Raw genomic sequence first — 27923 nt, forward strand, 5'->3', positions numbered from 1 at the left:
CTTACTTCCCAGCTCCACCCTCCACCAGGAAAGTCGTTCACATCTGCCAAGTCCCTTCAGAAAATATCTTCCATTGTCCAACCCATGATCTGACAGCTTGTATCTTAAGCTTTCTTGGCTTCTGTGATTCCAAACACGTCAACTGCTGACATTTTTTTTTTACCAGTGTCTCTTAAGTTTAGTTGTACTGTCTTAAGGGAAGGTGACGTGTTCTCTAGAACTCCTGTGTAGATTATGTTTTCCTTTCTGAGGTGACTTCTCCAGGTGCGCAGCTTCCCGGCTTCCCTTCCACTCAGGAGCACGTTCTCCCGCCGGTTTTTCCTGGGTACCTGAAAGATGCCTCTTTGCTATTATCCGAGGTGACCTTCCCCAGTGCGCAGCTTCCAGCTTCCCTTCCGCCCAGGAGCACGTTCTCCCGTCGGTTTTTCCTGGGTACCTGAAAGATGCCTCTTTGCTATTATCCGAGGTGACCTTCCCCAGTGCGCAGCTTCCTGGCTTCCCTTCCGCCCACGAGCACGTTCTCCCGCATGGGGATTAAAAGGGAGAAGAGGTAGGAGCAGAAGGGTGAGGATGGGCAAGGGGAAAATAATACGGTCACACAATGTGATGGGTGGAGGCAGGGACAAAAGAAAGGATAAAGATCTCAGGACCTAAAAAGATAGGGTAACAGTAGGCATAGTTCAACAGGGATTAATTTTATAAAACACATTGAATGTATGGGAATGACTGTATGAAACACAATGTGAATGAAGGAAATGTGTACAAATTCCATATGCAAAGCAATATAAAATAAACATGTTAAAAATACTAATGTACTGAGAAAGGGTATGACTAACTTGGCATAAATGTAAGCGACTTATATTTTAGGACTTAAAATCTTATTTTATTTGCATACAAAAACAATACATGATTAATTTTGCAAAGTAGTAATTATAATAAGCGGCTATTCAAAGAGAACGTTTATTATTAAAAGATCATCAAAGGAGGATCTGTTCAGTCAGCTCCATCAACCAGCTGTCCCAGGTTCATCTAACCCCACACTCAAGTTAGCACATGCTGCCACTCGCTGACCACCTCCCATCTCTGGTCCTGTGCAATCCCAATTTTAACTTTAGTCATATTAAGCTGATGTGCACGGCACCGCTAGCTTGACAATCAGTAGGTGAAACTTTTAAAAAACTTTGCCTTCTCTGCTGAATTGATTTTTTGACAAGGATGTTAAATCCATTTAATGGGGGGAAGAAGTTTATCTTCAGTAAATGGTGTTGGGAAATTAACTTCCATAAGCAGAAAATTCAAACAGGATTCATGGCTCACACAAAAAATAAACTCAAAATGTACTATAGATATAAATGTGCAAACTAAACCCACGAGATTCACAGAAGGGAATGCAGGGGCTTCCATTTCGAGTTCTTCAGAGATGGTGAGGATGGCACAGGATAAGGGCAAAGTCTAATTTACTGTTCATTGTTGTTGTTACATGTCATAGAACAATTTGCATCTCATAGTGACCATGTGTACAATAGCTCTGAACCCTGCAATGTCCTGAGCCAGTATCACTGTCTCCAACACATCTACCCCCATGATCCCTGTTAATGTGTTAATCCATCTCATCTAGGTTCTTCCTCTCCTACTCTGTCCCTCCAACCTTCCAAAGCATGATGTCCTTCTCAAGGACTGGTCCCTCCTGGCCACATGTCCACATTATATGAGACAGAGCTTCAAAATCCCTGCCTCCATGGAGCAACTTGGTTTCACCCTCTCCAAGACAGACTTGTTTGTTCTCTTGGCAGTCCATGGAAATCCCAGATCAATTATGCTCATGCAAAACCTACACGTAGACCAAGAAGTTGTTGTCCAAATAGAGCAAAGGAACTCTGCATGATTTAAGATCAAGAAGATGTGCATCTGGGTCGTAATCCTTCTCCATACCTTGTCTCTCTGTATGCTGAACAAATCATTCAAGGAGCTGAACTCTAGGAAGAAGAACGTGGTGCCAGGATCGGAGAAGGACTGATCAACAACTTGTATTATGCAAATGACAAAACCTTGCTTGCTGAAAGTGAGCAGGACTTGAACACTTGCTGCAGAAGTTCAAAGAATACAGCCTTCAATATTTATTACATCTCAACATCAAGGTAGCAGAAATCCTTACCCCTGAGCCAAGAGACAATATCATGATAGAAGGAAAAAAATTTTGAAGTTATCAACAATTTCCTCTTGCATGGGTTCACAATCAACACCCTTGGTAAAAGCAATCAAGAAATAAAAAAAAAACCCAAAAACAAAAACCAGACCATGTTGCATTGGGAGAAATCTATTGTCAAGAAACTCTCCAAAGTATTAAAGAGCAATGATGTTAGTTTAAAGAGTAAGATGCACCTGATTGAAGTATCATTTTTTCAATTACTTGCTATGTATCTGAAAGTTGGACAATGAATAAGGATGACAGAAGAAGAATTGATGCTTTTGAGTGTTGTTGCAGAAGACTGGTGGATAACTCACAGACTGCCAAAAGAACAAACAGATATGTCTTAGACAAAGTTCAGCCAGGGTACTCCTTGGAGGCAAGGATGGTGAAGCTTTGTCTTACAGACTTTGGGTATGTGGTGTTTGTTATGTTGAATTGTTGTTATATTATTGTTACGTTACTGTTGGGTTGGAACCGACTCATAGTTGACCCTTCAGTGGGTTTTCAGAGACAGTAAATTATATCTGAGGAGCAAGTGGATTCAAAGCATGTGCCTTCAAGTTGGCAGCGCAGTTCCTTAACCACTAGGCCACCAGAGCTCCCTTGAGCATGTTGTTAGGAGGGGCTATTCCATGGAACGCGACATCATATTTGGAAAAGTGGAGTCACTGTAAGGGAGGAAACCCCTCAATAAGATGAACTGACACAGCAACTGTAACAATTTGCTTGAGTTAATCAGAGATAACAAGGATGGCACAGGGCAGGGCAAAGTTCTGATCCGTTATTCATAGGGTTGCTATGAATCACAGTTGACTTGATGGCACCTAACAAAACAACAACATAGAACAGTGTAGGGAACTCTGGTGGTCTAGTGGGTTAGGAGTTGCCCTGCCAACCCAGAGGCAGGTGGTTCAAATTTCACTAGCAGTTCTGCAAGAGAAAGATGGGCAATCTCCTGAGAAATTTACAACCTCTGAAAATCTGCTGGAGGGGTCAGCTCTAAGTCAGTTCTGATTTGATGGCATGAGTAGTCTAAAGTATAGAACAGTGTGTTCCATCTATAGCAGGAGGAGTATACTTCACCAAATTTCTCTGTTTCTCTTTCACGGATTCTGTGGGCAGCAAACATTCTAACAGGAACAAACCTCATAAAACAGAGTGCCAAGGAGAGGGAAGCTCTCCAATGGAGCCCAGTGACATGCTGTGTACTTATGCACTCCTGTCAAGCTCACGTCTTCACAAGACTCTTGCTGTGTACTGCTGAGTTGGAACCAACCCACAGCTGACCTTCTGGCAGATTTTCAGAGGCAGTTAATCGCACAGGGGGAGAATGCCCAAGGAACAGCTAGTGGATTCGAACTGTGTGCATTTGGGATTGCAGCCAGCTTCTTGCCACTAGGCCACCTGGGAATTCATACTAGCTGAGCCTGCCCAAAAATTTCTGCTAACACCAAGGCACTTTTGCCTACTGCTGGCTCCAGCCCCTTGTTTGACACACTTGGATTTATCATCTTCTTATGAGTGAGGGTCATGAGGTTTCCAGGATGGCAGAATCCAGTTGGGGCTAGCATTTTTTACTTCATCCCTCTGATTTTGATTGTCCAGAGCATGGTATACACCTCCGATATCTGGTGATGGGGTCACGAGTTACGAGGTGCCCCTAGATAAATAACAACTTACAGTGACTCTGCGTATAACAGAACAAAATCCTGCCCAGTCCGACACCATCCTCAGTCTTTCTGCAGTCATCGTGTTAATCCACCTCATGGAATGTCCTCTTTTGCACTGAACTTCCACTTCATTAGTCAGGATGTCATTTTCGGGGGACTGACCCCTCATGCTCGCATGTCCAAATTACAGGAGACAAAGTCCCATCATTCTTGCTTCTCAGAAACATTCTGTCTGTACTTTCACAAGAACACATTTAGTCAATCCTTTTGTCAGTCCATGATATCATGCTAAGCTGCATCTCTAGCTCACACTACTGCCTCCTGCTGGTGTACAAAGTTCCACTGCTCTCTTTTATTTCTTTACTTTATAGTTCCAATGACTCCTAGATAGGACAGTTTCTCTTGGTGGAAATTACCTTAGTGGGCTCTCCTTTATTATTCTGTTGCTGTTTTCAGCACTTGTCAAGACCCTTTGTTACATACATACCATTGAGTTGACCCTCTGATGGGTTTTCAGAGGAAGTTTATTGCATGGGAAGAGACTGACCATCCTCCCACAGAGCAGCTAGTGGCATCGAACCACGCACCTTCGGGATTACAGTGAAGCAGCTTCTTGCCTGTAGGCTACCAAAGCTCATCATTAAGATCCCTACTAATTCCATGCAGAATAAAATTAAATGTACTTGGACCTATGCCAGCTCCATGACTGCTTGCAGTTTGAACCACTATGATCTACAGTGGTTTAACTGGTTTATTTTTAGAAGTAGTTAGACCTTTCTTCTTAATCTGAAAATTCTACTGAAAACTCTGGAATTTTAACAACATAAATGTTTGCAATGACAGAGATGGGTAAAGGCTATACATGAGTTACATACACCAGCCAGGACTCAAATCCAGGTCTCCCACATCGAAGGTGAGAATTTTATCACAGAACTACTGATGTCTCACTTTTTTTTCATGTCTCACTTGATTATATTACTCTCTATTACCTTCAGGCCCATTTTAAAAAAAAACATTGTGATTTGAATGAAAGTTTACAGAGCAGACTGGGATTCCACTCAAGCATGTGTGTATATTGTTTAGGATATTGATGATTGTAATTCTCTGCATTATCTCTCAGTTTTGTTCTTTCATCATTTTGTCCTCCGACAGCACATTTCTGAGCTTTATCCCTGGGCTAATGCGGTCTGTGATTGGGACGGCCAACAGTTCCAAGGACTGAGCACCACCCGGCTGTCATTGGTTCATCTCATGTATGTGCCATTATTTGGTTTAGAGTTGACCCACAGGGGTGAGATCAGTTCTTAACTCACAGGGTGGGGAAGGGCCATAGGTTCAGAAGTTTAATCCGAACAGTAACAATGATTTTCTTTAATAATTGTGAGGTTTGGTCTACTTTTATCCCCTACTCCATTGTGACTCCTTGCAGAATGCTCCCAGTGATCAGCCAGGCATCATCCAGCTGTTCTGGTGTAAGATGGTGAAATAGTGGGATAGGAAATGGGAGAAAAGGCTGTCAAGCTCTATCAGTGCTATGGACTAATGGTATCCATACACCTTTGATTCCTTATCCCCTACTATTCCACACAGGGAAAGATAGTCAAACTTTCTTTTAATCATCATCATCATCATCATCATATTTCGTATGTGTACTCTGTCATGTTTTTTTAATTTGTGATTTTTAATGAAAGTTTACAGAAAAGTTGGATTTTCATTCAGTCATTGTTGCATATTTTATTCCATACCCCCAAGTTTACGTTTAAAAAAAATACTCATTCACATTTGCATAATTCCCCCTCCCCTCCCCCACTCCCACCCACCAGTCCACTTTGCTATGCACCTCTTATTCTGGACTACTGTCATAAAATAATGCCTAGTCATATATTTAACTGTTCTTTCCTTCATCTGTTCCAATGTACTGTTATCTATGCTCTCTATTCTTAGTCACCCCCAAACCCCCATGTCAGCCATGCTTTATAACAATGGTGTTACACAGTATTTGTTCTTTTGAGATATTTCACTCACCATAATGTCCTCCAGGGTCACCCTTGTTGTGTAATATTTTATGAATTCCTTGCTTTGCAGTGCTGCATACTATTCCATTATGTGAATATGCCATAATTTTTCTATTTGTCCATTTGTTAATGGGCACTTCGGTTGCTTCCATTGCTTTGTTATTGTTAATAACATGTGAATAACGTGGCAATAAACATGGGTGTGCATATATCTGTTTGAGTGGCAGCTCTGGTTCTTTAGGGTATATTCCTAGTAGTGGAATTGCTGGGTCAAATTGTATCAAATGGTATCTCTAGTTCCAACTTTTTGAGAAAGTACCAGACCACCTTCCATAGAGGCTGAAACATTTTACACTCCCATCAGCAATGAATAAGAGTTTCAATCTTTTCACAACCTCACCAGTATTTGTTGTTTGCTGCTCTGTTGAACTTTGATGTTGTTACTAGGCTGAGATGATATCTCATAGTTGTTTTGATTTGTATCTCTATGAGACCTAGGGATTTTGAACATTTCTTCATGTGTTTGTTTGCCATGCAAATGTCTTCTCTGGGGAAGTGACTGTTTATATCCTGTGCCCATTTTGAGATTGGGCTGTTTATGTTTTTCTTGTTGAGGTGCTGAAGTATTCTATGCATTCTAGATATAAGTCCCTTATCAGATATATTGTTGTTGTTGTTATGTGCCGTCAAGTCACTTGCGACTCTTAGAGACCCTATGTACATAGCCCTAAACTCTGCTCTGTCCTGTGCCAATCGCGCTGTCTCTGACACTCCCATCCCAATTATCCCAGTCACTGAATCAATCCACCTCATAGAGGGCCTTCCTCTCCTGCGCTGTCCCTCCACCCTCCCAAGCATGATGTCCTTCTCCAAGGACCGGTCTCTCCTCACAACATGTCCAAAGTATATTAGACGGAGCCTCAGAATCCTTGCCTCCAAGGAGCCACCCAGTTTAACCCTTTCCAGGACAAATCTGTTTGTTTTCCTAGCAGTCCACGGTATTCTCAATACTCTTCTCCAGCACCACAGCTCAAAGGCATCAATTCTCCCTTCTATCCTCCTTGGTCATTGTCCAACTCTATGATGCATAACAAGTGACTGCGAAGACCATGGCCTGTATCAGACGCACCATTGCTCTTCAGTACTTTGGAGAGGTCCCTAACAGCAGACTTTCCCATGGCAATGTGCCTTTTAATTTCCTGGCTGCTGGTGCCAAGACTAACTGTGGAGCCAAGCAAACTAAAGCTCTGTACAATCTCAATCTCTTCACCATCCATCCTGATGCTGCCAATTGGTCCAGTGGTGAGAATCTTTGTCTCCTTGACATTGAGCCTCAATCCATATTGTAGGTTGCAGTCCTTGACACTCTGCAGCAGGCGCTTCAGGTCCTCTTCAGTTTCAGCAAGCAGGGTTGTGTCATCTGCATAACGCAGGTTGTTGATAAATCGTCCCCCAATCTTGACCCCACATTTCTCCTCATAGAGCCCAGCCTCCCGGATAATCTGTTCTGCATATAGGTTGAAAAGGTATGGAGATAAGATGCATCCCTGGCGTACGCCCTTCCCAATTTTGAACCATGCAGTGTTCCCTTGCTCTGTTCTGACGACTGCCTCCTGGTCCAAGTATACGTTTCGCATTAGAACTATCAAGTGTTCTGGGATTCCCATTCTTTTCAGAGTCAGCCATAGTTTGTTATGATCTACACAGTCAAATGCCTTTGCATAATCTATCAGATATGTCATTACAAAATATTTTGTCCCAGTCTATGGCTTTCCTTTTTACCCTGCTGGAGAAGTTTTTGATGTTAAACTTTTAAGACTCCTGAGATATATGCACATTTACATGTTTTCCTCCTTCCTTCCCCTGGTCTGTCTCTCCTTTGACCCTGAAAAACCTCATTCATTTATTTGGCAAATATGATGTATTACAAATGCAAGGTCCAGTGTAAGCTAGCAGAAGCAAAATAGCTAGGCACTATATCTACTATTTAGAACTCTGAATCACTGTTCCTCCAGCAATCTCTAAGGTCAATGTCTTTCCCTCCAAGCTCAGCCTCACAGCCGAGGGTCAGTAATTGGGGTGCAATTCCCTGGAGACTCTGGTGTCCATTCTAGCTGCTGAGTTTGACTCTTCACTATCTTATCCAAACAGTACAGTCCTACAGCCTTTCCACAGCCCTTCTCCATGATTGATTGCCTCATTTCCCCTTGCCAAACTGCTCCTACTCCAGATGTCACTCACTCTGATGAGCTTGTCCAGGACAACTGGCTAGCAATGAGTGCAGAGCCATCACAGAGCCTAATAACCACAACGGGGTTCCTGTCATTTCATGTGAAATGAAACAAAGATACTGCAGATGCAAGTTGTTCATGAGCTGAGTTAAATCCTAACAGTGACCTTACCATAAATAAACATGCAGTAGGTTTATAATGTACTTGTTAGATCTGTCTGGACACTCAAGCCTGATGAAAAAGGAATATTCTTTTAGCCATCAGGACAAAAGCAACGTGCTATCTTCCACACGCACAGACGATGCCACAGGCTATACCCTGGGAAGAGGTGCTAAGAGTTTTTTTTCTGGCAGACATTAATGGAAACTGTCTTGATCTACGTTAAAACTATTTGTTTCTTAATGCCCAGTACAAGGACACGCTGCACCTGTGGAACTGAAATACAGTTTTGTTCCTGTGGAACCTGAGGGTCCAAAGAAACACTGATCTTCCAAACCCTAAGGAAAGACTCAGTCTCCTGCTGCACTAAATGAAAAGGACAGGTAGCTCCCCTTCAGGGGTTCAAGTCCTGACTGAAACTCTTCATAACTGGTGACTATGGGTAAGTTCCTCAACACCTCTTTGCCTAGGAGTCTTCCTGTGCAAAACAGGAATCATGACGTGTGCCTCCTTATAGGGTGGTTGTGAGAACTACGATACCAAAGTATCTTGGAAGCAAAATGTGGTTTATAAAAATAAAACTCTGCCACTATTGACTCAATTATGACTCATAGTGCCCTGAGAGGACAGAGTCGAACTGTCCCATAGATGCAAAATTTATAGACGCAGACTACCAGGTTCTTTGCTCAGAGGAGCTGGTGGGTTTGAACTGCCAGTCTTTTGGTTAGCAGGCAAGTGCTTAACTACTGCATGACCATCCATACAATGAAATGTCACATAGTCACAAAGAGAAATAAAGTCCTGATACATGACATGACACAGAGGGACTGAGGAAGCATGTCAGACACCAAAAGACAAGTATTATATGGTCCTACTTGGATTGACATATTTCAGCTAACAGATGCTGCCGTGGACGTGCTCACCAAGTTGTGCCAAGAAATCTGGAGAACAACTACTTGTTCCCATCCCAAAGAAGGGCGACCCAACTGAGTGTGGAAACTACAGAACAATATCACTGATTTCACATGCAAGCAAGATTCTACTGAAGATTATCCAAAAATGACTGGAACAGTAGTACATCAGCAGAGAACTGCCAGAAGTCCAGGCTCGGTTCAGAAGGGGTCGTGGTATTAGGGATATTGTAGCCAATGTTAGCTGAAAGCAGAGAATACCAGAAGAATGTCTATCTGTGTTTCATTGAGTATGCAAAGGCATTTGACTGTGTGGATCATAACAAACTGTGGCTGACTCTGAGAAGAATGGGAATCCCAGAACATTTAATTGTGCTAATGCGAAACCTATACTTGGACCAAGAGGCAGTCGTCAGAACAGAGCAGGGCAACACTGAATGGTTCCAAATTGGGAAGGGTGTGCGCCAGGGATGTGTCCTATCTCCATACCTTTTCAACCTGGATGCAGAGCAGATTATCTGAGAGGCTGGGCTCTATGAGGAGACTCGTGGTGTTAGGATTGGTGGAAGATCTATCAACAATCTGCGTTATGCAGATGACATAACCTTGCTCGCTGAAACTGAAGAGGACCTTGTGCACTTACTGCAGAGAGTCAAGGACTGCAGCCTTCAATATGGACTGAGGCTCAATGTCAAGAAGACAAAGATTCTCACCACTGGACCAATTGGCAGCATCAGGATGGATGGCGAAGAGGTTGAGATTGTCCACAGCTTCAGTTTGCTCGGCTCCACAGTCAACACTCTTTGCACCAGCAGCCAGGAAATCAAAAAACGTATTGCGATGGGAAAGTCTTTTGTTAGGGACCTCTCTAAAGCACTCAAGAGCAACAGTGTCTCTTTGGAGACGAAGGTGCACCTGATACAGGCCATGGTCTTTACAATCACTTGTTATGCATCAGAGAGTTGGACAATGTCTAAGGAGGACAGAAGGAGAATTGACGCCTTTGAGCTGTGGTGCTCGAGAAGAGTACTGAATGTACCATGGACTGCCAAGAAAACAAACAAGATTCATCCTAGAGAGGGTTAAACCAGGGTACTCCTTGGAGGCAAAGATTCTAGGGCTTTCTCTGACATACTTTGGACATGTTGCAAGGAGAGACAGGTCTTTGGAGAGGGACATCATGCTGGGCAGAGTAGAGGGACAGCGCAGGAGGGGAAGACCCTCTATGAGGTGGACTGATTCATTGACTGAGGTAATCGGGATGGGTGTGTCAGAGGCAATGTGATTGGCACAGGATAGAGCAGGGTTTGGGGCTCTTGTACATAGGGTCGCTATGAGTCGCAAGCAACTCGACGGCACATAACAACAACAACAGGGCTGAGAGGGAGGAGGAAAGGGAGAGTCATTGTTTAGGGGGTGCGATGTAACAATCTGGGAAGGAAGAGTGGTGATGGTTATGCAACATGATGAACATAATCAATGTCACTGAATTGTACATGAAAAACATTTTGAACTTTAAAACATTTTCATGTATTACTATAATATGTGTATATGTGTGTATACAAATGTATAGCTTTCAACAACACAAGGTATGCCTTATCCCAGCCAATGTTCAATTGCTTCCTGTGCATGTGAAAGTTGGACAATTAATAAAGTTGACAGAAGAGGAATCGATACCTTTGAACTGTAGTGCTGTGAAGTGTATGGAACATCCCATGGACTACGAAAGAACAAACAAGTCTGTCTTGGAAAAAGTGCAACCCGCGAGTTTGTTAGAGGCAGTGATGGTGAAATCCTGTCTCACATACCTTGAGTATGTTGTCAAGAGGGGCTAGTCCTCGACAAAGACCTCATGCCAGAAAAGGGTGAAGGTTAGAGATAGGGAAAGCCCTCTCAACAAGACAAACTGACACAGGTATTGTAACTATAGCCTAGATGGTAACAACTAAGCATGGTGCAGGGCAAGGCAAAATACAGATCTGTACTTCATAGGGTCATATGCTGTTCATGAGTTGTAATCAGTGTGAAAGTACCTAACAACAACAACAACATAAATTTGTATGTTATGCAGCCAACACACGGTTCAAATCCACCAGATGTTCCTCCAGAGAAAGACAGGTAATCTTCTCCCATGTGATTTACTGTCTATGAAAACCCACTGAGGGGGTCAGCTATGAGTTGGTTCTGATTGGGTGGCACATAACAACACAACATATAATATCTATAAATACACACACATATACAGGTTGCTTAGTGATAAGGAATTGGTCTGTCAATGCAAAAGTAAGTGGCTCGAATTAATCAGCTGTGGCACTGGAGAAGGACTGGCAAACTTCTTCTGTACAAGTTACTGCCCCTGAAAACCCACTGAAGGGTCAGCTATAGGTCCTTTCCAACTTGACAGTACACAACAACAACAATACACACACACAGATCTCCAAAATAAAAACAAATTTTTTTCAATGCCCAACATATAAGTATACAGTAATGGTAGCAGTTGTTATGATTATTGTTACTGGGGTAGACACATTGGGGAAGGGAAATTAGTAGTCAACAGAAAATAGCTACCTCAGGGTTTGAATGCTGACCAAAAAATATAAAAAAATATTTTTAGTAATATGGCATAATATGGAAGAAATGTGTTCATTTGATGCATGTGGAGCCTTAAATGTCAAACACTTCCCCTGGCTAAATTTAGTAGAAGTGCTCTTTATTTAAGAAATATGTTAGCAAATATATAATATACAAGTCCTAATGAAGCATACCTCCTTCCTAGAGTATAAAAGCAAGTTTAAAGCCACCAGTCTCTTACTTGGGCTGCTGCTGATGACAGAGTTGACCCTGCCACATGAGCGGAGATGGGCAGAGCAGTGAGTAAGAGGCAGCCAAGGGAGGCAGAGTCAAGTGAAATTTAGCCATAAGGGCTGGGCTCTGTGCTACATAAAGTAGGGTCTTTCTAGATTCTCCTAGGAGCATGACTAACATTTAAGAGAAGACACTGCTCTCACACCCACAGAGACTTATCTTGGTTAGCACATTTGTAGGCATTTCCCTTTCACCAGTTCTCAAGATCCCAGGGAAATCAGAAGACAAGGTGATAGTGGGGTCCATATGGGGAACTAAAGCAAAGAGCCAGGTCCGTGGGCGGGAGGCAGACCTGCGGCTTCAAGACAGATGTTGACACAGGAAGGAAAGTTTGTTCCTGGCATGCAAAGCATGATCTCCTCGGCAACACAGCACAGCCGAGGGTGCTGCCAGGGAATGTCCCAGGCCGAACACTCCCAGTTCATCTTAACTTGGCTCAGAGAAGCTCAGAAAGTGGGGAAGAACAGGGCATAGTGAGTAGGCACTGAGAGGTAGCAGGAGCCAGGAAGATGTTGTAAAGGTAATAAAGCAGATTACAGCAGACAGAAACCACTCTAAGTGGCTCATTCCCCAAGGCTGGTACTGAACACAGTATATTCCTTAGATCTGAGGGTAAGAACATAACGTCAAGAATAACTTCCTATGGTCACAATGAAGACCCTTAGCATTCTCATGATGTACTCCCAATGAAAAGGCTGCATCAGCAGGGAACTGTCAGACATTCAAGCTAGATTCAGAAGTTGAATGAAGAATATCAATGCCAATGTTAGGCAGATCTTGGCTGTGAATAGAAAACACAAGAAAGAAGTTAACCTATGTGAAGGCTATGTGGGTCATAGCAATTTATGGATGTCATTTAAAAAATGGGAATCATAGTACACTTAATTATGTTCCTGTAGAACCTACCCCCAGACTGAGAAATAGTTGTTGGTATAGATCCAAGCCCTCCCCAGAAAAAATTAGGAGAGGTGTACATCAGGTTGCATTATTTCACCATACTTACTCAATCTCCATGTGAAGCTAGACCATATGAAGAAGAGTGTGGCATTAGGATCAGAGGGCAGGGCAAGGTTTTGATCTGTTGTTCACAGGCCAAGATGAGTTGAGTCCTTGTTAGCAACAACAACATCATTAACAACCTCATAAAATGCAGATGACACACTTCGTTTGCTGAAAGTAAAGATCTGAAGCACTCAAGGTGAAGATCAAGATTACAGCCCCAAGTATTGACTACTCTTCAACAAAACCTTCGCAAATGGGACTATATGCAACATCTTGAGAAATGCAGATAAGACTAAAGTTGTCAGAGATTTAATTTTATTTAAATCTACAATTAATGCTCACATCAAACAACGTCTTGTATTAGACCTATCTGCAAAAGTCCTCTATGAAGTGGTAAAAAAACCAAGATGCCATTCGAGGACTAAAATGTGCCGGATCAAGACTTGGTATGTTTAAATGCCTCATATACACATGAAAGCTGAACAACGAATAAGGAAGACAAATGGAGAGCCTTGTCTTTGGATTATGGTGTTGGTGAAGAACATTAACGATACTAAGGGATTTCAAAATAACAACTAAGTCTATCTTGGAAAAAGTGTAATTACAGTGCTGCTTTGGTATGAAGACAGTGAGGCCTCAGCTTTGAAGACACTCCCAGGAGGGACCAGTCCCAGAAGGACGTCATGCTTCCAAAGAAGAGGGTCAGTAGAAAGAGAGGATCCCCAACAAGATGAGCTGGCATGGTGGCTGGCACAGCGGGCTCAGGCAGAACAGTGGCTATGCGGAACCAGGCAGTGGTAGGATCTGCTGTGCATGAGGTCGGCTAAGTGAGGGACTGACTGGAAGTGTCCAACAACAACCGACACACCACTCCTCTGGGGAATGCTCGCTACATCAGTCAGGTGCTTTTCGATGTGTAACCAACACAAAGTCCTTCATTCTTTATCTTAAGGCATGAATGCTGCCATTCTGTTGTTATTTGTGGATGGCCAGTAGTTAATACTAACATTGGTCCCATAAGCACCATCCTATACCACACCTCTGTCAACAGGGAGTGAGGTGCCAAAACCCCCGGGGATAAAATTAAGTAGCCAAACAAAAGGGACAACTCTATTTTTGTAGCCTTCACTTGGGAGCTCTGGTGGGACAGTCCAGTGAGTGCTGTAAGAAGCAAACCCAAAGGCAGCGTCAGATCCCAAGGTGATTCACAGCCTCGGAAAGCTGCCAGAGGGGCGCTGCAGGTAGTTCTGACCTGACAGCAGTTAAAGTTCAAGAGTTTTTAACCTTTGCTTAAGCACTTTCATTTAATGGTCAAAATGTTATGTATTCAATAAAGTCCCATTCACGTATAAACATGAGTGGGAGGAGAAAAGAGAAGGATCTATTACTGTTACTATGATTCTCACAGGCCCAACTAATTCTTTAACCTCTTACGGAAATAAGACTCCTTTTCTTAATTATTAAAATATTAAAAATCTAACAAGATATTGTTTATACTGAAGCATGTGAAAAATAGCTTGATTTTGTTGGGGAGAGGGATATAAACTAGAAAGAAATGGGGTACATGAAAATTAGTGACAAAAGGAAATCCTTCTATTAACTCAAAAGTTGGATATTTGAACCCAGACAGTGGTAGCTCAGAAGAAAGGTAAACAAAAATTTTCTTTTAGAAGGATTAGTATAGAGCTGGGTCCTGTGATGTACAGTTTAACATGTCACAAATGTTATACTTTTCCAAACTGCTGTATCAATTCATCTTCTCCTCCCTCAGCACTTTCCCTCCCATCTACGTCACTGGGTTCAGTAATTTCCCACAAGGAAAATTTACAAACCATTAGGGAAATGGTTCATGCAGCTGTGGAGGGTGGCTACTCCCAAATCTGTGGGTCACACTTCAATCTGGAGGAGTCAGCTGACCCATAAGGGACTGGCCCACTCCTTTTTCATGTGATGGCTTTTGAGTGTGGCTGTTCCACATGAACTGCAGAATCACATACAGCTTAGCTTACCAGGAGACTGCAAACAGTACTTTCTGCAACAGTGCAGCAAGCCAGATGTAATATCCAGAAAGAAAAGGGTCCAATCCTCGAAGAGTATTCCTCTGTCAATCGCAGAGCTATAGAAGCCACATCCTCAAGAGAACTAAGCATGCAGACTTGGGTCCTACTTACTACTAAGGTGGAAATTCAAGATACATCCCACCCCAAAGCTACCTCATTAAGACAACTTAGTTCAAAAGGGAGCCATCAGCACAGACAGTCTGGATTCCCATTACTAAATGGAGCATTCTGGCCAGAAGGCCACATTACTTAATTCACTGCACCATAAAAGGGCTAGCAATCTACTTCCTGAATTCCACCTCCTGCAAACTCTAGAGAACACACTTTTACTCTGATTACATGGGGGTCAGTCTGAATTGGAGTTAATTCAATGCAAACTGGGTTTTATTACAATTTTTAAGCCAAGGGAGGCCGGGTGGCATAATAGGGTAAGAGGTGGACTGTTAACTAAAAGGTCACCAGTTCAAATCCACTAAGGAGCAGTACTGTTAGCAGTGTTTTCCTGTTAAGATTTACAGTCTAGCAAACCCAATGCAGGGTTCACCCAAGTCAGAGTCCGCTGAATGGCAGCGAGGTGGGTTGTGACTGGACTGAGAAACCCAGAAAATAAATCTGAGCACCATCTCAATCTCATTTCTAATCTGTGTTCCAAAAAGAGTACCAGCCACGCAAACCATGGTATGAGAGTGTCCGCAGTCTGAACAACCCTTTTTACTCATTTGGGGGATTTTCCTATTCAGAGTCTCCACAGTCCGAACAATCCTCTTTGCTCATTTGGGGGATTTTCCCATTCTGCCTGTATTTTATCTTTTCATTTTCTCACCAGATGCAGACAAGCCTGTGGCTTTTGTGGAGGCTATTTTTTTTCCTTTTGAATTTAATTAATTTTGAAACCAATAAAGACTGAATGCACAACACCCAGGGCAGAATTTGGCTGTGTATAAGCAGGAAATCCAATTAAAAATGTAAAACTGGGAAGAAAGTGAGGCTCTGATGAGATGAAGTATGACAAGGGAAGCAGGAATTCATGGAGTGAGGAAGGAAATTCAGGGTTCAGCTAACCAGGCTGTCACCCCCTGCTAGCTCAGGCCAAGCTGGGCTCAGCTCTAACCTGGCCCTGCAACCACCTGACACCCTTTTCGGAAACCCGAGTAGGTGTACAGTTATGCAGGGGACACATATTTCATGCGGCATATTTGTCATCTTTGAAACAATCTCCTAGAACAACTACACATTCTGAATATTCAAGGACAGAAAACTGCAATCAGGAAAAAAAATGATTCATTAGGGTTTTGTGACATATTTTTTTAAACTTACATAAAGTGTCTTGTCTTTCTAATCAATTAGCAGGGAATATGCATTTATGATATTTGTAGAATCTCTGAAATGTTTAATTAAGAGCAAAAATAGCTCTCGGGCTAGATGGAAAAGCATTAGGGAATTGAGATAGCTCTGTGCTTTGCACAGAGCAGTGAACTGTCACTGGCCTTTCTAGAAAGGATCAAAAGGACACAGGGGTATCCCTGAATGCTGTTACTGAAAACTCCATTTATTGTGAGTTGGGGATGGGTGTGGGGAAATGAGAAGCAAAGAAAACAAGAAGGAACAGAAAAGTCTGACCTCTGAGATGCGATTTATTGTTGTGAATGTCATGTAGATCTCACTGCCTACTGTATCCAATGCTGTTCTTCTTAACAGCCCCAGGGCTGAGTCCAGAGCTTAGAGGTTCCCAAACAAACAGGAAAAGTCAGGTGCTGCAGAATTTTCCCTGACATATAGCGAACCCAGACATGCCACAGTAGAACTGTGCTCTACATGGGGCTGGATGGCTGGTTACTTGGTGGATTGGAAGGCCTTTCTTACAATGTGCTTAGGGATGGATAAAAATTGTTAACCTTTGGGTTAGCAAAAGTACACTGTTTGTACCATCCAAGAACTCAAGGATGGGATAGAAACATCAGGTCTGTGCCTTCTGCAGGAACCTGCAGATTAAAGGTCTATCAGCTGTTGCTGAGGTAACAGGCATTCTGCTATTTCATTCAACAAGAATTTGGTGATTTCCTGTAGGCATTTGCTGTTGGGCTCACTGCTAGAGACACTGAATGAACTGATGAATGGCCATCCTGTGACTGCATACAACTTACATGAATGAGTGTAAACATAAGAACCACCATTAATCCCCACTACTACCACATTACTACGGAAGATCCTGAGCCACTCTCTGACCTCTCCTAGTGACCCACTGCTCTTAACCTGGTCAGTCTGAGCCTAGACAAGGGTTGGCTTCTGAAGGCCAGCTCTGAGTGGCTCTTGCAGTAAGCCTGACAGATCACCTCCATGACCCACATTCATTGAGCTGGAACAGGGTGAGTCCTGGTGCCTGGGTCAGAAGGCAGCCCATAACTGGGCTGAAGAACTCTTTTTTCCCTACAGAAATGGTTCAACTGAAGTTAAACTTCATGCAATTTAAAATCACCTTCTTATATAGCAAGCGATTTGGGCAGAATTGCCAATCCAGGGCTGGAAAACCCACACCAGGAGAAATCCATTGGCTCACAAATTCCAACACAGTTTAAGGGTCTGACACACTTTCCTGGCGGCCAAGCAGGTATAATGGGCACACATGCTTCGTGTGGCTTGTTATCTTTCTACTTACTGCCAAAGAAGAAACTTTTACTTCATGACCTGCTTACAGTAGAAACCAGTTGGGTTTTATATGTGGGGAGTCCAATACATATAAAAGGAGTCCTTGAGTGTACAAAGAGTTAATGCAGTCAGCTGCTAACTGAAGAGGTGAAGAGTAGAGTCCACCAAGAGGCACCTCTAAAGAAGACCTGACCATCTGTTTCCAGAGAATTCGGCAGTGCAACCCTGGGGAGAACAATTTCTCTCTGGTGCGCGTGGAGTCGAGACACCTCCAAGCACACATAATGGCACCTAGTACTGGTAACACAGTGGCAAGTCCTGCACACCCAGGGAATAGTTCTCATTTTGGCATTTGGAATAAAGTTAAAAGATACCCTCTAAATGATGTGGCAAACCAGGCTATGATCAAATTTCAAAACAAGGAGGATAAAAATAGCTGCAATTTAATGATGAAAGAAAGGGGATAGAAAGTCATTGTGGACAAAATAAGCCACCAATTAAGCCTTGAAGGCTGTAAAGGTCTAGAGGCAAAGGAAAAGGGGATTTTAAGGGACATTTCTGGTGTATTAAATTCTAAATCTTGCTAACATTTTAATGAAGTCAAGGAATCTGTTTTCCTGGGTTTAAGCTTCTCTGGCTGATAAGCCTGGATGACGATGGTAAAGTAAATTCCTCCAGGCTGACTAGGATGCATGGGCTGGAATTCAGCAGCACAAGATTCTAAGTGTAGCTCCTCTAATCACTGTGTCCCAAATGTGTAAAACGGCCCCCTGACATGGCATTTAAAATCACTCTTCTAATGACCTGGGGAATGAAGGTGCCACCCTAAACCCTTCATATATAACCAAAGGGTGACTGAGCTGCTGAGGAGACTGCTAAGTACATTTGACACAGAAAAGCTAATGCTGGTGATTATGTGCACAGAAATAGAACAGAGAACAGAACAAAGAGGAAGTTGGTGCCAGCAATATTTAATAAGACCTTTCTTTCACGCCCATCACTGTGACTTAAAAGAAACTTCCTTTCCTACAGAAGTTTAGTACAGCTGACAGTTGTTTTTGTTGTTAAGTGCTGTCGAGTAAAGTATGACCCACAGTGACCCTATGAACAACAGATCTGAATCCCATCCTTACCTGTGCCATCCTCACACTTTCTGACACATTAGCACCCATGTGGCACTCACAGTGTCAATCCACCTTGTCAAGGATCTTCCTTTCCTCTGTCTACCCTCTACATTTCCGAGCATCATGTCCCTTTCCAAGGAATAGCCCATCCTAGCAACAAAATCAAATTATGAGGCAAAACCTCATCATTCTTGCCATAAAAGAACACTCCAGCTCCAACCTATTCAAGACATATCTTTTCATTCTCTTGACTGGACATAGGACGTTCAGTGCTCTTCGCCAGTACCACAGCTCAAAGGCATCAATTATTCTTCTGTCATCCTTATTCATTGTCCAGCTCTCAAATGCATAGCAAGTGATAGGAAAGACCATGGCCTGAGCCAGACACACCTTATTTGACGTCATTATTCTTCAATAATTTGGAGAGGACCCTCACTGGAGACTTTCCCTGTATAATATGTCTCCTGATTTCCTGACTGAGGATACCAAGGGGGTTAACTGTGAATTCAAATGAGATGAAGTTGTTTACAGTTTCACTATTTTCTCCATCTATCATGTGTTGCCTATCAGTCCAGTGGTAAGAATCTTTGTTTCCTTGACAATGAGATGCAATACATATTGAAGGCTGTATTCTTTGATCTCCTACAACAAGTACTTCAAGTCCTCTTCACTTTCAGCAAGCAAGGTAGTGTCATTTGCATAATTCAGGTTATTGATGAGTCGGCCTCTGATCCTGATGCCACATTCCTCTTCACAGAGTCCAGCTTCTCAAATAATTAGCTCAGCATACAGACTGAATAGGTATGGAGAGAGAATACAACCCTGACACACTTTCTTCTTAATTTTAAATCATGTAGTGTTCCTTTGTCTTATCTGCATGGCTGCCTCCTGGTTTGGTATAGAACAGCTGACAGCTGTCCTGTGTTATTTTATTACACACAACAGAACCAAGTTACCAGTTGTCGTCACTACGTGCTGTCAAGTCAACTATGACTCACTGACCCTGTGAACTATGGATCTGAACAGTGTCCTATCTTGTGCCATCCTCACCATCTCTGACATACGTGCACACATTGTTACAGTCACTGTGTGAATTGACCTCATTGGGAGTCTTCCTCTCTTTCTCTGACCCTCTACCTTTCCAAGCATGTCTTTTTCCTAGGACTGGCCCCATCAAACACTATGCCCAAAGTATGTGAATCAAAGCTTCCTATCATCCTTCTCTCAAGGAGCACATTGGCTGCACTTTTTCCAATACACATTTGATTGTTCTTTTGGCCATCCACGAGATATTCAGTACTCTTCTCTAGCACACCACTCAAAGGCACTGATTCTTGTGTCATCCAGTAGAACACAATCTATTTGGCAAGAGAAGATTCAATAATTTCGTTATGTCCTACAGCTGAGAGGCTAACCATCATGTTTCCACGGACAGTCTTCACTTACAAGTATAGAAATTAGAACTGCTCAACTCTTCCAAAGAGAGCTATGATGGCCTAGTGGTAAGAAGCTGAGCTGAAATCCCAAAGGCAGATGGTTCTAATTCACCAGTTGCTCAAGAGAAGGATGGGCACTCTCCTGTATGATTTACTGCCTCTAACAACCTATCGGAGGATCAGCTATGGGTTGCTTCCAACTCACTGATACACAGTAATTACAACGTCTCTTCTAAAAAAGAAGTATGCCTAGAACCCAGGTCTGCTGACATTTACCTACATTTTCTCTTGATTCTACTGGGTTGTCTCATGGTAATACTCCTCGAGGGTTGTTGTTGTTGTTATGTGCTGTTGAGTCGACCTGCGATTCATAGCAAACCTATGTACAACAGCCCTAAACCCTGCCCTATCTTGTGCCAATCTTGCTGTCTCTGACAATTTTATCCTGATTACCCCAGTCACTGAATCAATTCACCTCTAAGAGGGTCTTTCTCTCCTTTGTTGTCCCTCCACCTTCCAATGCATGAGGTTCTTCTCCAAGGACTGGTCCCTCCTTGCAACATGTCCAAAGTATGTCAGGCGAAGCTTCAGAATCCTTGCTTCCAAGGAGTAGCCTGATTTAGCCCTCTCCAGAGCAAAACTGTTTGTTTTCTTAGCAGTGCATGGTATATTCAGTACTCTTCTCCAACACCACAGCTCAAAGGCATCAAATCTCCTTCTATCCTCTCTAGTCATCGTTCAGCTCTCTGATGCATTGCAAATACCATAGCCTCTATCAGGTGCACCTCAGTATTCAGAGTGATACCACTGCTCCTCAGTACTTTGGAGAAGTCTCTAATAACAGACTTTCCCATAGCAATACGTCTTTTAATTTCCTGGCTGCTGGTGCCAAGAGGGTTGACTGTGGAGCCAAGCAAACTGAAGCTGTGAACAATCTTAATCTCTTCACCATCCATCCTGATGCTGCCAATTGAGAATCTTCTTGATATTGAGCCTCAATCCATATTTAAGGTTGCAGTTCCTGACCTTCTGCAGCAAGGGTTTTAGGTCCTCCTCAGTCATCTGCATACCACAGATTGTTGATGAATCTTCCACAATCCTGATGCCATACTTCTCCTCATACAGCCCAGCCCCCTGGATAATCTGTTCCACACTTCTCCTCATACAGCCCAGCCTCCTGGATAATCTGTTCTGCATACAGGTTGAAAAGGTATGGAAATAGGGCACATCCTTGGTGTACACCCTTCCCAATTTTGAACCATGCAATGTTTCCTTGCTCTGTTTTGACGACTGTCTCCTGGTCCAAGTTTAGATTTCATATTAGCACGATCAAGTGTTCTGGTATTCCCATTCTTCTCAGAGTCAGCCACAGTTTGTTGTGATCCACACAGTCAAACCCTTTGCATAATCAATGAAACACAGATAGACATTCCTCTGGTATTCCCTGCTTTCAGCCAAGATCCATCTAACATTGGCTACAATATCCAAAATACCCGACCCCTTGTATACCCAGCCTGCACTTTTGGTGGTTCTTTGTTGATGTGCTGTTTCAGTCATTTTTAGATAATCTCGCTTGCATGTGATATCAATGATAATGTTTGATAATTTCCATGTTTCTTTGGGATGGGAACAAATATAGATATCTTCCAGTCAGTCGGCCAAGTGGTTGTTCTCCAGATTTCTTGGCACAACTTGGTGAGCACATCTAGGGCAGCATCTGTTGGCTGAAATACATTAATAGGTATTCCATCAAATCCTGGGGCCTTATTTTTCGCCAATTCCTTTAAAGCAGCTTGAACTTCTCCCTTCATCCCCATAGGATCTTGCTCCTATGTTGTTTCATGAAATTCTTCTGTGTCTGCAAATTCCTTTTGGTACAGTGACTCTGTATACACTCTGGTTAACACAGTGAAATCTCTACTTTCTGAGATGAGTTGGTATATTTCAGAGAGCAGTGAGCTACCCATGGAGTCCTTGGATGGTGCAAATAATTAACATATTTGGCTGATAACCAAAAGACTGGCAAAGTCTACCCAGAAGGAGCACAAAAAAGGTCTTAAGTTCTACTCCTGAAAGTCACCACTGTAAAAAGCCTGTGGAGCCTAGTTCTTCTTTCATACATATGGGATTGTAATGAGCTGCAATAGACTCGACAATATCTGATTTATATGTAAGTTATAGGGGTGTGGGGTCACCAGTCTAGACTGACTGCATAGACTTCTCTTCCATGTACACTTCTTATGCCTTCAACCTCTGCCAGGCACAAGATGGGCCTGGGGAGATGTCTCAGTGAAAACTCCCCAGTCCACTGGAAAGCATCAAAGTCAAGTCCTGGCAGTGGGTATACCAGCTCAACAACAACAACAATAAAGCCTGTGCTTTAAAGTAAAAAAAAACATGAGTCTCCACTCAAGAGCTGGGGGACTTTGAGCACTTCGTAGACTCTCTCTAAACACTAGGGGTCTACCTATCAAATGAGTTGTTACTGGGATTAAATAAGATACTATTAATAAGAGAATCTAGTAAACAGTAAGTCTTCAACAATGTCAGTTATTATTACCACCATAACTACTATCATTGTTTATTACTGGCAAGAGAATAGGAGTCTTATCTTCCAGTTAGTGGAACCACAGCTAAAATCTAAGCTACTTTTCCCCCCCTGAGGTTTAATGATCTGCAATGTGGAAAAACTCCACTGTCTTTACCAACTGCCTTAGTATCAGCATGAATTCAATCTCTAAAGTGTGGACATGGATTCTTCTGTCACCTTCCTACTTCATCTTCACACATTCTTTCCAATCTTAGCTACTCAGGGCTAGTCTGAACTCAGAAGTAAGATGGACTCTCTTTTAGTCCTAGCTACCCAGAGCTAGAGCTGGGCTCACACTGGAAGGCCACATTCAGTCCTGGCTCCCAGAGCTAGGGCCAGGCTCACACTGGAAGGCTACCTTCAGTCCTGGCACCCAGAGCTAGGGCCTGGTTCACAATGGAAGGCCACATTCAGTCCTGGCTCCCAGAGCTAGGGCTGGGCTCACACTGGAAGGCCATCTTCAGTCCCAGCCACCCAGAGCTTGGGTCAGGTTCACATCAGAAGACCATCTTCCTTCAGACTGCTGAACAGACTGCTGGCTCTCATTTTCCCCATGGGTTCATTTATTCACTGGAGCAATTAACACAATTTCAGAGATCATACAGTTACAATCAAAGAGACATGTAGGTTAAATCTGGGAGGGGTCACAGCACACAGTTTCCATGCCTCAAAAGGGACAAGCACCTTTTCCTATACTGTCACCAACTAGGAAGTGCCCCCTGCATCTCAGGGTCAGGGTTTTGATCAGCCTAACCAGGTCATGGCAGACTACATCATGTTAACTGAATTTTAGGCAACAATGAGCCTCCCCAATTAGTCCCTCGCGGTCTGATCAGTTCCCACTCAGTAGCCCTAAGTGGTTTAGCTAGAAAGAACCAAGAGCAAAGGCTCAATTTTTACTGCAAGATGATTCTCTGGTCTTTCTTTCCCTTGTGGGGGAAAGGAGGAAATCTGATCTTAGGGAACAGTGTAAAGAAAGACCTTCCATGAGAAAGAAGTATTAAAGAAGCTTTGCTAATTGCACAGGAAAACTGTCTGATGTAAACACTTCCACAGATGTATCCAGGGGTCAGGATTGGTGGATTGAACCAGGATAGGGGGTGGAGAGAGAAAAAGAGAAAGAGAGAAAAGCCATCAAAATGAGGTGTTAGGAGATGCCCCGAAAGAGGCAGGTATGAAGAGAAAGATGAGGGAATGGTCCACTGTACAGATCATTTGATTGAACATTTTTTTTTGGTAGAAAAATAACTATCCGTGTATAAAGACGACTTCAAGTGTATACTCATGTAACAACACCTTATCAAGTTCATTCAAATTCATGAGGACACCACGTGCATCAGAACAGAACTGTGTTCCGCTGGGTTTTCAGTGGCTGGATCTGAAAATGCAGCTCATTGAATTTTTCTTTCAATGTCCCTCTGGGGAGATTTCAACCTCTAAAATTTCAGGTAGTAGCTAAGTGTGTTACTCTTTTTTGTCATCCAGGAATTCCTACTCAGACTTGGTTATTACTCTTGTCAGTTTATTATTATTGTTGTTGTTGTTGTTATTGATTTGGCCCCGACATATGGCAACTCTATCCACAAGAAAGAAGACCCTGCCTGGTCCAGTGCTGGACAGCTGCTAATCTGACCATCACGCACCACAGTATCTGGAGATTTTGGAAACAATCTCCGTATCTGTTTCTTTCCCTCATCTACTTGGGGTGAGCTCTGGTGCATAGTTTATAAGTTTCTGCCAACACCAAGGACATGCCTCTTTGGTAGTTCTAATCCACCACTGGTTCCAAAAAATAAAACAAGCAATCTCCTCCTGTGCAATTTATGACATCAGCAGCTCAAGAGAGGGTTAGTTATGAGTCTCTTGTGACTCAACTACATTGGATTTTTTTGTTTATCTCAGACTCCAGTAAAAGACAGTCATTGCCACAGAGTCAGAACCAGCTCACAACTGACCCACCAAGTGGTTTTCAGAGGCTGTAAACTTCACAAGAGGAGACTGCCCTGACGTATCACAGAAACACACAAACTGTGTTGTGTGAACTGCACTACCAATAATCAACCCACATAGAAAGCAAGAATTCTCCCACTGAAGCACCCCTACCCCACAGATAACACACTCTGTGTTAAATATATTCAGAAAACACATGCATTTAAATACACAGCTTTTATTTCTGATTTACATGGTGCCTGCCATTCATAGCAACACCATATCATATATGAAAATGCCATGGGCTCCTCTGGCCAAAGGCTGGCCTGGACTTCCTGAGCAGGGAGATAGTGATCTATTTGATGGTGATGAAATTAACCAGAATCTGTCCACATTTCAGGGTGAGAATATGGGAAAGACAGCTATCCAAATGTTGGCGCTGAGATGGTTTACTGTTACAATTCCTGAGTGGAGACTTATACAGGAGCTGAAGGCTGAAAGTCAGTTCTCTGGAAAAAAACACCCTCGGCTACTTAATAACCACATTACCAGCCAAAAGATTTACCAAGAATAGGATACCTTTGTGGCCTCCTTGAAAACTATGTTGGCTAATTAATGCAGCCCTGATGAGGGCGAATTTTGTCACTGCCTGAATCACCAACAAGAGTTTGAGATAAATTGGAAGCAGCTAGCTCACTCCTCAGACACTCTACTCAACCACCCAGGAACTTAGCTTCTTAGTTTGGAAAAGAATGCTTTCATTTCTATCTCAGCTGTTGGCTCAGGGCTAATAAAACACTTCTCAGCAGCTCTTCTTGTGCTAAAATCTTAAAGGAGACCAGGAAGCAGATGGCAGAGAGGGCACATCTCTCAGGATGCAATCGAACAAGTAAAGCTCATCGCACAAAGGGAAGAGCTGAGTCTCTTTTTAACTAACTCTCCACAGTACACTGCTAGTGGGCACAGAAATCTCTCAAATCTTCAGGCACTAGCAAAGAAGTATATATGTCAGGTGATTGAACTAAAAGGGTTCTTTGCTTAACTTAGTCAATATGAAGTAGTTCTGTGACTCAGAGGAAAGGGCATCAAAGTAATTCTTTTAATAAAGGAGACTGACACCATTTGATATGGCTTCAGAACATAGAAGGAAATGATACAAGAGAGTGTGGGATACACACAGGGAAATTCTTACCTTGTTTTCATCCTCGATGTCATTATAGCCACAGGCAACTATGAAATCTGGAAACATCTCAGACCAGCCATCACTTGTACAATTTTTGCTTATGTTTCCTGTAAACACAAAGGTCAGACATTTGATCTGCGAGTTCATGAAAACTAGCCTTCATAGCAACACAATTTCAACATACAACTTAATACAATTGAGTCTGAACTGAGGCTCAGTTGAAAAAACCCTCTAATGGGTTTTCAGAGGCAGGAAATCACACAGGAGGAAGCTGCCCCTCTTTCTGCCTCAGAGCTGCTGCTGATTTGAATGGCTTGCCTTTGGGTTGGCTGTCAACTCCTTACCACTAGGCCACAAGAACACTCTAGAAACAATTTAGTTAATGTTTAAAGTGGTACTGTCCCAAAATACTTCCAAATTTTTAGGAATCAATGATAACATCATTGTAACACAGGTGATCACTAAATAGAGTTTGTAGAATTTGATTTGAGTTCTTCGATGTAATATAGTCATACCTACAAGCTCAGTCTCTCATTCATATTACTAACCTGGCCAATATATCCTATCTCCTGGGATTGCTCTGAAACAGGTTTGTGGTGTTGTTGTTGTTAAGTGTCACTGAGTTGTAGATGACTCATAGAGACCCTATAAATTAAAGACTTGAACAACTGTATAACTTTCATCCTTTCTCCAGGTTCATTGAGTTTCCGGAGGCAAGCTATTTCAGAAGTGGATGCCACTCTTGCTTCCAAACTTGTTTTAATCAGGGAGCTCAACCAAACACTGCCCAATATCACATTTGATGTATCAGTGTTACAGTGTTTAGCTCAAATGCCTTTTTAAATAGGGGGCCGAATATAATCAATTCACTCTCGATGGCTAACAAACATTGCACCTATGTCTCACCTGAAAACAAGATCAAACCTCTGTAGAATCAGGCTGCTCCAGACCACTGCCCCACCTGGAAGCCAGCTGAAAGAGGTTTTAAGAGCTGAAAATGAAAATTCTTTGTCTACTATAAAGAACAGGTGTAATAATAGCATATATAATGCTATTGTTTTAGAAAAGTTTTCCTTTACTTTTCAAAGAGAAGAGTGAATTGGGGGGAGGGGTGGGCAGGGAGAAAAGTGCAACAATGAATGAATGGCAATCCAAAGTCTCTGTAAACTTTCATTAATATTAATTAAAAAATTTTCAAAAAAACAACAAAAAAAAGAAAATAATAAATCTCTTAACAGAGACTAAAGATATTTGTCAGCATAAAAATATCTATACCCAAATGCTGATTATTTTGGGGTCAATTACACAATTTCATCCCAGCTCCTGCCTGCTTCTTCTCTTCTCTTTGCAGCCATTCACTGCTGCATAAAACAGAGGACATATAGGAGGCTGTCACTTGTCACTGTTGATGGAAGAAAAATGATCCCAAAGCTTAAGATTCAATCTGCATGAAATTAAAGCAGTTTTACACTTATAACTCCATTGTTTAAAGTGAAAGAATTCCAAAGTATATGCATATCATGTTCCCTTGACCTTAAAAAATTGTACAGGCATATATCAGAGATATAATATATTGCAGGTTTGGTTACAAACCACTATGATAAAATGACTACATCAATAAAATCAGTTACAATTTTTCTGATCTTTCCATGTACAGAAAGAAGCACTCTGGTGGCACAATCCAGTGTGTGCTGTTGCACTGCAATCCAATAGCCTGAGCTTCACCCACTTCTCCAGAGGTGCAAACCCACCAGTGGCTCTGAAGAAAGAAGGCCAGTTTCCCTCCATTAAGATCTGTACTTCAGAAAACTGGAGGAACATGGAGGGAAGGACACAATGAGCTGAAAATTACATCCACCAGTATGACTGCATATAAGAGTTACATTTTCACTATAGTTGTTTTTTGTTGTT

General features: G+C 42.5%; 1 protein-coding gene across 1 annotated transcript in view; it reads right to left on the reverse strand.

Moving 5' to 3' along the window:
* The window catches only part of VIPR2 (vasoactive intestinal peptide receptor 2), a 300833-nt gene that overhangs the window by 162414 nt on the left and 110496 nt on the right, over positions 1 to 27923 (reverse strand). The window contains exon 4 of the mRNA XM_006887663.1: positions 26022 to 26119. Within this exon, the coding sequence (XP_006887725.1) occupies positions 26022 to 26119 (98 nt within the window). The remainder of the gene's footprint in view (positions 1 to 26021; positions 26120 to 27923) is intronic.

Source organism: Elephantulus edwardii, unplaced genomic scaffold, assembly GCF_000299155.1.
Source record: "Elephantulus edwardii isolate Elephantulus edwardi_28Jun2011 unplaced genomic scaffold, EleEdw1.0 scaffold00060, whole genome shotgun sequence".
Classification (NCBI taxonomy): Eukaryota; Metazoa; Chordata; class Mammalia; order Macroscelidea; family Macroscelididae; genus Elephantulus; species Elephantulus edwardii.